The sequence below is a fragment of the Rousettus aegyptiacus genome, unplaced genomic scaffold, assembly GCF_014176215.1.
Source record: "Rousettus aegyptiacus isolate mRouAeg1 unplaced genomic scaffold, mRouAeg1.p scaffold_m13_p_8, whole genome shotgun sequence".
Taxonomy (NCBI): Eukaryota; Metazoa; Chordata; class Mammalia; order Chiroptera; family Pteropodidae; genus Rousettus; species Rousettus aegyptiacus.
The window spans coordinates 44,045,536-44,059,195 of record NW_023416311.1 but is presented as its reverse complement, the minus strand read 5'-3'; the positions used below and the strand labels follow the sequence as shown (position 1 = coordinate 44,059,195).

At 33.7% G+C, this 13,660-nt stretch overlaps 1 protein-coding gene across 1 annotated transcript in view; it reads left to right on the top strand.

The window, feature by feature from the left end:
- Nucleotides 1–652: 652 nt before the first annotated feature.
- Nucleotides 653–13,660, top strand: part of WDR36 (WD repeat domain 36) — a 37,532-nt gene continuing 24,524 nt past the window's right edge. The window contains exons 1-11 of the mRNA XM_016137250.2: nucleotides 653–945; nucleotides 2,901–2,928; nucleotides 4,540–4,640; nucleotides 6,108–6,225; nucleotides 8,018–8,150; nucleotides 9,596–9,650; nucleotides 10,237–10,369; nucleotides 10,642–10,817; nucleotides 11,114–11,234; nucleotides 11,738–11,803; nucleotides 12,905–12,991. Coding sequence (XP_015992736.2) covers nucleotides 784–945; nucleotides 2,901–2,928; nucleotides 4,540–4,640; nucleotides 6,108–6,225; nucleotides 8,018–8,150; nucleotides 9,596–9,650; nucleotides 10,237–10,369; nucleotides 10,642–10,817; nucleotides 11,114–11,234; nucleotides 11,738–11,803; nucleotides 12,905–12,991 — 1,180 coding nt within the window. The 5' untranslated portion in view covers nucleotides 653–783. The remainder of the gene's footprint in view (nucleotides 946–2,900; nucleotides 2,929–4,539; nucleotides 4,641–6,107; nucleotides 6,226–8,017; nucleotides 8,151–9,595; nucleotides 9,651–10,236; nucleotides 10,370–10,641; nucleotides 10,818–11,113; nucleotides 11,235–11,737; nucleotides 11,804–12,904; nucleotides 12,992–13,660) is intronic.

Genomic DNA, 13,660 nt, shown 5'->3' with positions numbered 1-13,660 from the left:
AACGCATAGGCGAAAAATGAATGATCCGTTAATATTCCAATCATTTTTTTTACTGAAAACCAACTCCATAAAAAGCTAACAAAAATATTTTTATTACGAAAATTTCAATTTTATTGGAAGCATCGGGACAGTATTATGAACTGTTGCATACTCAGTCCCTAGGTTCAACAATTATTAGTTTTGTTTTATCTAAACCCAGCACTTTATCCCCAATTATTTTGAAAGTAAGCCCCCACATATATCATTTAACGCGTTAATATGTAGATATGCATCTCCAAACAATAAGGACTTTTAAAAACGTAGTCACAATACTACTGTCACATTAAAAAAAATAATTTTTTCAATATCAAATATCCAGTTAATGCTCAAATTTTCTCTTAGTCTCATGGTTTTATACGTTTTTATATTCACACATTTAACTTGACTCCTTTCGGCTCAAGACTTTGGTCCCTCCTTAACGCTCCTGGACTTTGCGCTTCCCTTGTCGCTCTCCTCCCCCAACGTTCTGCAGAAGTTTCTTCCGGCTCCATCAGAGCTCACGATCACCAACGAAGTGCTGGAGACTGGCCAGCGGAACGCAAATCCGGCCCCCCTTGCGAGCTCCGGAAGGAGCTCTTTTACCCTTGCACTGAGAACAGGCTCCGCTGACGCGATTGGCAGCAGGCACCGGAAACGCTTGTGAGTCTGCAGCCCTGGCAAATTTTGCACCACGAGACGTGCTCAAAGACCAGGTGCGTGATTGGCATCACGGCTGGAGTCTGGAGTAGTTGTACTGCCTCATCGATGGAGCAGGACACCGGGGGCCGCACAGCCAGCGCTCTATTCGCGGGGTTCCGGGCTTTGGGACTTTTCAGCAACGATATTCCACACGTGGTGCGGTTCAGTGCGCTCAAGCGCCGATTCTATGTGACGACCTGCGTGGGCAAGAGCTTCCACACCTATGACGTGAGTGACTTTTTCCTTCGTCCGCTTCCCGGGAACCACCTTCCCAGGCCCCCAGTTCGGCCCTGGGTCGATTCCATTCTCCCCGCACTATCACCGCCTTCAAAGGGCTTTGCTTTCTGCTTTTCTCTCTCTTAACCCCTTCTTGCCCCTTTTCACCGCCGTATCACATCCACGTGCTGATTAGCTCCTTGCAGTCCTCTTGGGGGCTGGTTTAGGAGGCGGTCTGGCTAGGAAACAGTACTAGAGAATATTTCAGTTCTATGGCAATATATTTGTTCAGTAAATATTGAGGTTCCCTTTAAGATGTAAATGTGATTAACATAAGTCCCTAGCCCCCACGTTCTTAATGAAAAAGAGCTGCAAATGGATTTTTTTTTGGGGGGGGGTGCAATTGGTGACAGAAGCTGGGTAGAAATTCAGACTAATATATATTGAGAGAACTGAAAGGGATGAGATTAATTGTGATTTAGGGGACTGTCCATGTTGATAGCGAACTAATTTCCCTAAACTTCCCCTGAGCATCTATTTTCTATCAACGTTGAGGGTCTGGCACCTTGCCACTTAACTCTAAGCCTTGCAGCTATTTCTTTGCAAGGTATACATCATTATCCCATAGTGCCCTATGTAAACTAGGAAACTAAATCTCAGAAATAATACATTACTTGCCCAAGGCCTTCCTGCTTGCTAGTGATGGGCTTTTCTCCTTTAATACCTCATCAGTCATTGAAATAATTTTTTGTTGCTGTTTGATTTTTTTTTTTTTTTTGTCTTCTCCAGAAGAACGTACGCTCTGTGAAAGCAGGAACTTTTTCTTGATGAGGAGGATGATAATAGCAAGTGTTAATTATGCACTTTTTCTAAAAACCGGGCAGTAGAGTTATATTCCTTGAAGGATTGTGAAAATCAAGTGGGTTATTAGAAGAGCTGTTGTTAGGAGCCTGTTGAGTTAGTGGAAGAGGAAAGTGAGGGCCATGTCCAAGGTGGAGTTGATGGTGGTGATAGTAGCTAACATTTATTGAGCAGTTAATGTAGTCTAACTTTTACACAAATTTTACTCATCAAGTCATAATAAATCCTATGAAGTAGTTATCTATTTTAATTCTTATTTTATAGATGAGAATTTGAAGCACAGGGAGGTCAAGTAACTTTCTCAGGGTTACACAACTGGATCAGTTACCATAGATTGGGGTCAGCAAACTACAGCCTGCAAGCCAATCCTGCCCACCATTTGTTTTTATATGACCTATGACATTTTTTTTTTCTATGTTTGTGTTTATTCTAATAGAACATAACCTTCAAGTAAAATTTGCACAGTAGTAGAATGTAGTATAATCAAATTTTGGCATGGGATGGAGACATGGATCTACTTTTATTTAAGAAATATGGGATATTTAATTGATCCCAAAGGGCACTTTCTGTCTTAGCACCCTTGCATCTCTGGGGTTCTAACTTATACAAATCTGAGCTCTGTGTTTCTTAAATGGGTGGTTTTGAAATTTTTTAATTATTGGAGAAAATACCAAAAGAAGATTAATATTTCCTGGCATATGAAAATTATATGAAAATTAAATTTAATTTAATTCAAATACAGATTAATTCAAATATAACTGTGAACATTTGTTTATTATATGGCTGCTCTCGTACATTAGCAGTAGAGTATTTGCAACAAAGACCACATAGCCTATAAAAATCTTAAATATTTACTATTTAGCCCATTATAGAAAATGTTCCCCTACCCCTTCCATCACCACTCCTGATGAAATAGTTGAAACTATAGATTTCCTAATAATGAAAATTAGGGTCAGTAAGTGTTTTTTTGTTTGTTTTTTTTTTAAGGAAGGACAACATAGCAAACATACATATGAGGTTATATCTTAATCTTCAAGTGTTAAATCATTGTAATGGTTTTTGTTAATGAAAATTTATTTAATCATTTTTTTTCTTTTTTTAAACAGGTTCAGAAACTTAGTCTGGTGGCAGTAAGTAAGTGTAAACTTTAACCTGAATTTATGCATGTTTAGTATCTTTTTAAATTTTTGACATAAATTTAAGACTTACAGAAAATAAAAAGAATCCAGTGCATATTTCTGAATTCTTACATAACAACAACAACAAAAAGTCTATGACAGGATCACATGTTATATTCAGTTGTCATGTCTTTTTAGTTTTTAATGTGGAATAGTTTGTCAGCCTTTCTTTGTGTTTCACAATATTGACATTTTTGAATACTATATAGGCTAGTTCTTTTTTAGAATATCCTTCAATTTGATTTGTTAAAAAATATTCCCTCACGATTAGATTCAGGTTATGCACTATGTCAAAAATAACAAAGAAATGATGCTGAATTCTCAGTGAATCATGTCGGGAGGCACATGCTGTTGTTTAGTCCTTTTCCTGGCAATGATAACTTCACTTATTTGGTTAAGGTGACATTTGTCAGGAGGCTCCATCTTAAAGTTTTACACTTAATAAGTATCTTGTGGTAACATACATTGTGATTATATAAATATCCTATTACTCTTCAAAGTTTCATCCACTGCTTTTATTGTTTAGCGATGGTTCTTTCTTGAATCAGTTATTAATATTATGATTATCAAATAGTGATTTTATGATTTTATCATTACTTTTACTGTAAGGAAGAGTTTTTTCTTTTCCCACATTTTGATGTTTTTTCCAATGGAAAGAATATTTATTTTTTTGGAAATTAATAGAATAAAGGACTTACTAGGGCTGAGAGATTCTAGTTTCACTATCAAATATATTTGTAAGAGAAACAGAGGAGAACTGTAAAGAATTCAGTGTATATGCCTGATAAACTTACATTTTTAAAAAGATTATAGAAGGCAGAAGAAGGGCAGCGTAACCTAAGTTGAATACAGAAATGAATAATAAACTATAAAAATAGTATTTTGGAAAGAAAATCCCAAAGGGTAACATGTAGTATGAAAAATACTTAAAACAAGCTTCTCTTTTCTAATCTTCCTGCCCTCAAAATAGAAAAACAAAACAAGCAAACAAAAAAACATGTCAGTATGACCAGGATAGGCGAAAAGACTCAAAAAGTCATATCATATGAGAAATGGTTAGAAGTGATAGTTATATTTACCTTGGAGAAGACTGGATGAAAACCATATTGTTCATTTTAAGGGTCAGCAAAGAATAGCATAACAAGTTTTCTTTGAGATATTCCATAGTGTACAGTTAGACAGAGTTCTAGGTTTTGATTTACTTATAAAAATTTCCTGGAATTATTTGTGAACTTGTTGTTTGTGAAGGCATTCACATTCAGGGTGGATGACCATCTGCCAGAGTTTTATGTATTAAGTGAAGATTCTTTCCAAATAACCTCAAAAAGTTTTTTTCTTTCCTTTAGAATTATGTTTTTTATGTCAGCAATTACTAGCATTAATCCGATAATTGATATTAGATCTCTAAAATAATGTTGAAGTAAAAATTTTATACTCTAATTCTCAGCTTTCATTATATATAATTCTTAAAAATTATAACTGTGAAAAATGTTATATGTATATTTGAGGTCTCTGTTCCAAAATCTTAAAAATTCTTATTTCTTTCATATATACATTTTTTTCTTAGGTAACTCTCTTCCACAGGATATCTGCTGTATGGCAGCTGATGGGAAGCTAGTCTTTGCTGCTTATGGGAATGTTTTCTCTGCATTTGCCCGTAATAAAGAGGTTTGTATCACTGAACTGTTAGAATTTGTTTGTCTTTTGCAGTTAGTAGTTAGTTGTCACGATAACAAAGGTAGTGGAGGGGTCTTTACTGTTGCCATTCTTCACCTGGGATACTCTGGACGTGGACTTTTTTTTTTTTTTTTAATGTATATTCAGTTTTCTGGAGGAAGATAAAGTTGATTTCATCAAATTCTCAAAATCAGTTAAAACTGGTGCTTTAGTACCATTTTCTTTCCCAGGGATTAATGTTAGAATTATTTGGGCAGCTTCTTCAAAATTTTCACGCCTAGTCTGGTACCATCTTTGGATCTTTCTATTTTGGATATTTTGTTTGGATAGGATTTGTTATGTATATTTTGAAAATACATTCATGGGAGATTCATATTTGCACTTAATGCTTTATGTGAATCAGCTTTTTATTATGAACAACTTAGCCTATGACTCCTTTTCTAAGAACCAAGTACTTGTTCCCTATATAGAGAAATCAAGATTCTTTGTTTTCTCCACTGCTAAGGAAGCATCTTTTCTTGTCTTAAATAACAATGGTTTCTAAGTTTTTCCTGGGACAGTTAACTTGGTGACCTGGCTTTAGTGGTCCAGAATGAAAGGGAAAGTGGCAGTGGGGATGCATACATAGCCATGTGGTAGAATCAGTGTATTTGTCAAGGTTTGACTTGGACTGACGTTTGTTCCTAAAGTCTTCATCATCACTGTCTGTGGCAGAGGATAGCAACTGACCTGTGGAGTTCCTTAGTGGGAGTTGTTTGGATTTTTATAGTCAGGAAAATGTCTGGGTTTTTTTTTTTTTTTTTTTGGCAAAATATTGCAATTTGTAGTTTTTCCTAGGAGATAGAGAGAGAAGGTAATTGTGGGAAGGCATCAGAGACTGTCAGTTGTAGGAAGCTGTTACCACGTTAGGGCCAAAGGGACAAGGAGAAGAAATAAGAGTTACTGGAGCCTAGTGAGAACTGAAACTGTGGGGAAGGGGCAGGAGTTATTGAGAAATGTAGTACTTCTTTCCTAAAACAGAAAGCTATACAGAAGAAGTACCCTGTATTTCCCTCCTTCATCTCATCTGGAAGCTAGCTGGTGATGGAGTCTGTAGAGGTCAGCCTTCTAGAACATAACCACTTTTCTAGTATGCATGGAGTCGTGCTGGTTGAATTGAGTTAGGGACCCCACCGTATGTGCCTTCTCTCTAAGCTCAGTTGGATGGCTGAGTCTCTGAGGTCCATCTCTGTGTTCCTAATCCATGCTTTCTTATTATTGGACTGGCTGGGGGAGAAGGCGATAATGTCTGATTCCTTGCTATTTGTTAATCTAACCTTGGATAATCAAAAGTTGGACGACATTTCTTAATGTGAGCATCTAAAGGATTAGCTTTTTTTATTTTTATTTTTGGTTAATATGAATAATATTACATGATAAATGAATAATATGAAATTGTTTTGAACTTTGATATTGTAGGTAGTACATACCTTTAAGGGTCATAAGGCAGAAATCCATCTTTTGCAACCCTTTGGGGATCACGTTATCTCTGTTGATACTGACAGCATTCTTATTATTTGGCACATATATTCAGAAGGTAAGAATTAACCAATTTATTGCTTTATCTTGGGATAGATGTTTGTAGTTAAAATTAAAAACCTGTATAAATATAACTTCTATATATACCAGAGGTTTCACATATAAGCAGTAAAACAATTTTAAGAAAGAATCATTAACATGTATGAAGAAAAAAGTTCTAAGTAAAAAATGAATAAACCGTTTTAGTCAGCTATTGAGCTATTTATAACCTGTTTAGTTTATCTCAACTAATACATTTTCCATTACAGTTCTCCAAGTTTAGTGACATGTTATATTATTTTCTCTGTGGAGTGGATTTTGGTATATGTTTATACCTGTTAATTCCTGGTTTGTGTTTTCAATTTTCAGTAAAGGAGATTATAATAGTAAATTTGAAGATCTGTAATCTGAAGGAAAATATACATCCATTTTCTAAGGATGAATCAGTGTCCTTTAACAGTAATATACAGTGGCACTGAACTATGCTTATGGGACTGTGTTATCTAGGAATTTATCCTTAGCTTTCCTCAGTAAAAGACTGGGTCTATCATGAATTAAAGCTTTTAAATTTGCTAATCTGTTTACATTTTTATCTTATATTACCTCTTGATTAATTCATTGATGCGGTATGTTTCCTTTTAGTAGAAATTCTAGAGGTTGCTCTCCTGGGAGTTATTCCATGTCATTGGTCTAATTATTAGTCTTATTCTTAATAATAAGAATTCTTATTAATTACTCTTTTTATTTTTGTTCTTCATATTATTATTCTTTGCGTTGTCTTTTCTCAAGTAGAGGGAACAGAATTCCAAAAGTAGTCCCTGTGTAGATGGATGTTAAAAGTCCTTTTATAAAGTTAAGGAATCTGAATCTTAGAGTTTAGGAGGCTTTCTATTAATGCTGATGCCCAGCTTTTTGTTGTTACAGCAACACATGGAACCAGTGTTTTCAGGGAGCTGTTTGTAATAATTTTAAGTAAAACTGCTAATTACAATTGAAGGAAGGCTCTTTTAAAATAGTATTTAAAGTAGACTTTATATAATTTTTATCTATATCTATACTTCTTAAACTGGAGTACACATTACCCGTGGGAGTGTGCAGCAGTGTGCCAGATAGTATGTGAAACTAAAGATTAAATGAAATGTACCTTCTTTGATATTCAGATTTATTAGAAAACAGTGAAAAATTGTTTTTATCATGAACTGTATGTGAAGTACATAGGATTTTAAGCATATGTAAGATTTCAAAAAAATGTTTTTATCTTGCAGTAGGCTATGCTATTTTCCACTCCAAAGGGCTATAAGTTCTTTTCATCTCCTCTATTAGAGGTTCTATGGAAATGTGTGAGAAGCCACTTAGTTCCATTAAAGTTTGCCTCTTACTTTTTACATATTTGAGTGGCCCATTACGCACTCTGAATATTTGGCCTTTCACTCTCTGGAAGAGCTCAGAGCAAGCACTTAATTTGGAATATTCATTCTGCCTCTTGATATAATTATAATGATGTTAAGGCCAATCCCTAGTGTCGTTTTTTAAGTTCTTATTTTTTCATTTCTGTAAATCAATTCAGCAGTGAGTAAAATTTTAAATAGTTGATATTAGAACTTTTAGAAAATTTTGAGTCTAAATTACATTTATAAGTTGTCCCTCTATTTTTTTTAATTCTCGAGGAAAGTTTATAGGCTAGTAAGTAAGTCTGCCACATAAATCTTTGATGCGGTAGACTTTAAGTGCTAAATAAATGGGTATATGAAAAATATTTTGAGATATTTTATAAAAAATAGTTATTTTTTTTATAACTTTTACTTTTGTAGAAGAATACCTGCAACTGACTTTCGATAAATCAGTATTTAAAATTTCAACAATTTTGCATCCCAGTACCTACTTGAATAAAATACTTCTTGGCAGTGAACAAGGAAGTCTTCAGTTGTGGAATGTAAAGTCCAAGTAAGCACTTTAGAACATTACACAGGTGTCTCCTACCTTATCCTCATCTCTTACTCCCTAATGCGTACTTAAGTCTCTCAATTCTCCCTGCCTTTATGTTTACTTGGAAGACTTTCGATAAATAAACATGTTTTTGGAGTGGGTTACTCAGCTTCACAATGCCCATTGAAATGTATATACTAAAGGCCCTAGTCACTGTAGAAAATCCATGTAGCTGTAGAGAAAGCGCTAGTAAAGTAACAGATCAGAAAATAGTTAATGAGATTGTCACTGGGCAGCTTCTAGTTTTCAGTAATCCGAAAAGGTAGGAGAAGGCAAGGAAAATAAGTTTAAATTTAGTGCTAGCATCTAGGAATGATTTTTCAGGATAACAGTACTGTGATCATCAACCACAAGCATGATAGACATCTATTATGATATTATTGGTGTAACTGGAAGGCTAAATGTTTTTAGAATAACTATATATTATTTGAACACTTATCCAGAGAAAAAAGTGGCAGCTTGAGGCTGCTTATTGTATAATATTAAAAAGACAAGCAAAAATATTTGGCCATCCAAATTGTCCTTTCCACATGTCTTATAAATTTAAGAGAGAAGATAAGATTATCAAAAGTTTAATGCTAATCCTGGATTTTAGTTTTATCAGTGTTTCTGTTCAATTTAACAAATATTATTGACTATCTCCTGTGCTAGGCTCAGGGATAATGATTGAGATATTGTCTCTGTCCCTATGGTTACCTCTTTAAGCTCTTTATGTAACATTTACACTTTATTGTACGTTAAATATCTTGTGGATAATCATTGAGTGAACTAATCTGTGCTCACAGAGTTTAATATATGATTTAGTACTTTATTATCATTATGACAATTTCAGAAATCTCTATTTGTTCCATGGACCTATTTGTCATTCCTGATTTGATTCCAGAATTAAGCAACATCACTATCATATGTTATATAGCACATGAGGAGTATTGTAATTATAATATATTCCCTTTTGTGATAAGTTTTTAAAAACATTACAGTGAAAAATGAGATCTGCTTATATGCTAACATTGTTTTCTGTTGTAGTCTATACTATAAAATGATTTTTACTCATGTATTTTTTTTCTCCATTTAATTTCTTAAAGAGGTAGCATAGTATATGTCGTGGTTATTAGCAGCTTGAGATAGGACTTGTTTTTGCTGGGCTCTATCAATTATTAGTCATGTGACCTTAGCTTAATTATTTCACATTTTTAAGTTTCTTAGTTTCTTTATCTGGAAAGTGGTGGTAATGTCTACCTCATAGAATTATTTGAGTATTAAATAAGTTAATATATATTTAGAATAGTATGGAACAGAATTAAGAATTTAGTAAATATTACCTGTTATTATTTAACTTTTTAATATGTAATTGATTTTGTTTTTCTCCAAAAAATATCTTTCAACTATTTTTCTTCTTGTAGTAAACTTCTGTATACATTTCCAGGATGGAAAGTTGGAGTGACAGCTCTTCAGCAGGTAGTATTTTTCTTTTAAGTAAGTCAAAGAGGAAATTAAGTTAGTAGTAGAATCTTTCAGCTTCAGGGCTCGATCATATTTCTACATCTAAAGACAAAATAATGCATAGACTAGTTTATCTTTGTAAATCTTCCCCTAAAAAAATAATGTTTTAGGGATATTTGAAAATAAATAATAAACCTTTGCCTATAACCTTTGTGAAAATTGTTTTGCCTGGAATTAGGCTGTTAACCTGTGGTTGCTATGGAACGATGTTTACCAGTCATTTGCAAACATGTAGTCCAGTGCCTTCTGCAGAGTGGAGATGAGTTGTTCAGTGAAGCAAGGAGAATTGTAGGTCATACAGAGGACAGAATTGTGGAGATTTATAGCTTGAAATTATTGGAGCCTAAATTCAAATATTTCACTAAATGCTGGACTCTTCCATGTAAAACAGCAATTAAAGTATGCCAGATACTTTTTGATTTTTTTGCCACCTTCGGGAAGATAATCCATAATTTCTTTTGCTAACAAGTAATGATGCATATAATCAGGATTATTAAAGCTGTTTGAGAAGATTTAAAAAGTTGAATAATTTAATTTTCAGGCACCAGCTGTGGATGTTATTGCTATTGGTCTTATGTCTGGTCAGATTATCATTCACAACATTAAGTTTGATGAAACATTAATGAAGTTTCGTCAAGACTGGGGCCCTATTACTTCAATTTCATTTCGTACAGGTAAGTCTTAATTATTGATAAGAGTTAATTAACACTTAAAATATATTACTTTAAAGCTCATAGAAATTTTCTTAATATATGTTTTCTTGTAATTTAACCTAACTGAAATGAACAAAATACTGATGTAGTATGAAGAACCAAGGGAATAGGGATAGATTCTTGATGTATAGTCAATTCTAACTTTATATTTATAGATTAAAAGAATGGAGCAGAGAATTGTTTAGTTACTCTATGCTGCATGTTTTTGCTAATGTATTTTATTTTAATAATAGATGGTCACCCAATAATGGCAGCTGGAAGCCCTTGTGGTCATATTGGACTCTGGGATCTTGAAGACAAAAAATTAATCAATCAAATGAGAAATGCACATTCTACAGCAATCGCTGGAGCGACATTTCTCCATAGAGAACCACTTCTTGTCACAAACGGTGCTGACAATGCTCTCAGGGTATTATGATTATTGTTATCATCTTTCTGGCTCATCTCTTTTACCCTTTGGACTATTACAAGCCTGCTTTAATGTATCATTTTGGAACCTAGAAGATAGAAGGAATGTGGGATAAGATACTGGTACAGTTGAAACAAAAATCACAGGAGGTTACATTAGATTATGGCGGTGAAGTAAGGCAGAATTACAGTTTCAAGCACTTCCCAGAGCTAGTCAATTTATGTTAAAGGTGATTTGACTGCTTTCAGACCAATTTATACATTGTGGAAGAACCTTACCTTTTTATTTCTTGGCAGATATGGATATTTGATGGTCCCACAGGTGAAGGCCGGCTTTTGAGATTCAGAATGGGACACAGTGCTCCTCTTACCAAAATTAGATATTATGGACAAAATGGACAACAAATTCTTAGTGCAAGTGAGTTTCTCCTTCGTTCTGTTAGTTTATTTCAGCAAGTATTGAGAACAGAGTGCTTAATACTTAATATATCTGGCATTTACACATTTTTAGATTCAAATGTCTTTTTGAGTGACTTGGAAATCTGGATAAAATGAGGCAAAGAAAACAGGCAATTCTTTTTGAATACTTCAGGAAGCACTATAGATGACATCTTTATTTGGAGTGTCATTCTATTTACTTATAATCCTTAGAGACAGAATGGTCAGATACTGAAAATGTTGCCCTTACCTATTCTAATGATATGCTAAGAATTATTAGTACCTTATTCTTTGTTCTTAAAAAACAGAATTCTGTGCACAATTGAATACTGTAATGAAGACTGTAGTTGCAATATGACTCTTCTTTTAAAGTGTCCCAAACAATAACTTCAAGCTTTTTACAGAATCTAGTTCAAAGACCTGATGCAAATGGTACATTGTTTTGATGAAGCCTGATTAGGCATTTTCTCTATATATCAACAGGTCAAGATGGAACTCTTCAGTCATTTTCCACGATACATGAAAAATTTAACAAGAGCTTGGGACATGGTAGGTTATTTGCAAGATGAAAAAAAGCTGCTGGTTACAAAAACATTTCAAGATTCTGTGAGACAACATGGAGGTTTCATTGATAAATTTCCTCCTTTCTTGGATGAAATAAAAAACCCTTGTATGGAAAGGTAGTAAGATTACCAAGATCAGTGTTGCTCTAGAAGTGGTTGAGGTGCTGCTATGAGGTTATTGGAAAGAGTTAGGCATCTTGGGTGGTAAAAACATACTGCTGCCACCCAGAAGACATTGATGGTCTAACTCGAGCCATTTATAGAGTGCAGAGTTTTAAAGATGGAGCAGAGCTTAGAGAAAGCATCAAAGAAAGCAGTGTCCCATCTTTTTGTAAAAAGGGCACATTTTATTCTCTATCCCTTTCCGTGGTTTCCCACATTTGAAATATTTTGTTTATGAAAGTTTTTTTCAGTTTTCTTCACAATTACTTTTAAAGCTAATGACCTGGCTATTCATGCAGATACATACTTCCAGATGAATTTCAGGATCATTTTTAAATCAGTATCCAGAATAATTTCTCTTAGGATTGAATCAGAGAAATTTGATATCTTTAAGAATTTTCACATCTAGGAATATTATCTATCCTCATTCAAGTTGTCTTTTCATTTACTCATTGAAGTTTTTTTTTAGTTTTCCTCCTGTAGAACCTACATATTTGAGATTATTCAGTAGTATTTTACATACTTTGATATAATTTTCTAAAGTAAATGTTGCTGCACTGTAGGGAACTTGCTGATTTTTTTTTTTGTATTGTTCTGTATCTGGTCTAATGAAACCATTATTTTAATAATTATTTGACTGTTTCTCTTGATTGACATCACTGTATGACCATCATATCATCTACAAAAAAGGATATTTTTATCTTCAGTTATTTATATCTCATAGTTTATTTTCTTGTGGTATAATTACATAGGTTAAACTTCACAAACAGTTAACAGTACTGGTAATAACATCATATTTATTTTGCTCCTGACTTAAATGGGAATATCTTGAACTTTACACTTATGTGACAACAAATAAATTTTCTTTTATGTACATGTTCATTAAGAATATTCATAGCTATGTTCCTCTGTCCCCCAACCTCAGGACTAATAAATAGAAAGAGAGCCAAACGTAAAGGGCTTCAGAATGCCATGTCATTGAGACTTCCACCCATCACAAAGTTTGCAGCTGGTAAGTAACTTCATACTGAGTTTTGAGAAGTTCTGCTGTGTCATTTATTTCTAACTATGTATTTCTTTATTTTCTTCATTTTGATAACTATTTTTACAAATATTAAGCATCTAGTAGTTAACTCCAAGTGCATGCTAATCTTTTGTGAAGACTAAAAATGAGTTATTTATAATTTGAACTTGTTATTTATTTCAGGCTTTGCTCTTCTCTGTAAGAGATACTAATAAACAATATTTGATATTTCATTTTATAGCACTTCTGTTTATTGTCATATGCAGTATAATTAAAGTTACTAATGTTAAAAAGCAAGAACTGAGAATATTGAGTTCTGCCTAATAAAGATCTAAATACATTGAGTTCTTAGTATATATCATGTCATTTGAGCAGTGTTTCATTCAAAGAAGTGATTTTAAGAAAAACACAAGTGATAGGATTATTCATTGAAAACTGTCATAGAAATAACTGTATAGACACCATTTTTATACTTCAAGGGGGTTATAACAATGTGATGACTTTTTTTTTTTTTTTAACTTTAACTGCTTTCCTGTCTATTTTTTATCTTACAGCCTGAGTGGTCTTTTTTAAAACATGTAAAGCATGTGACTCATCATCTTAAACATCTTTCAGTGGCCCCTTAGTACCTTCAGGGTGGACTCTCCTCTTCTTAAC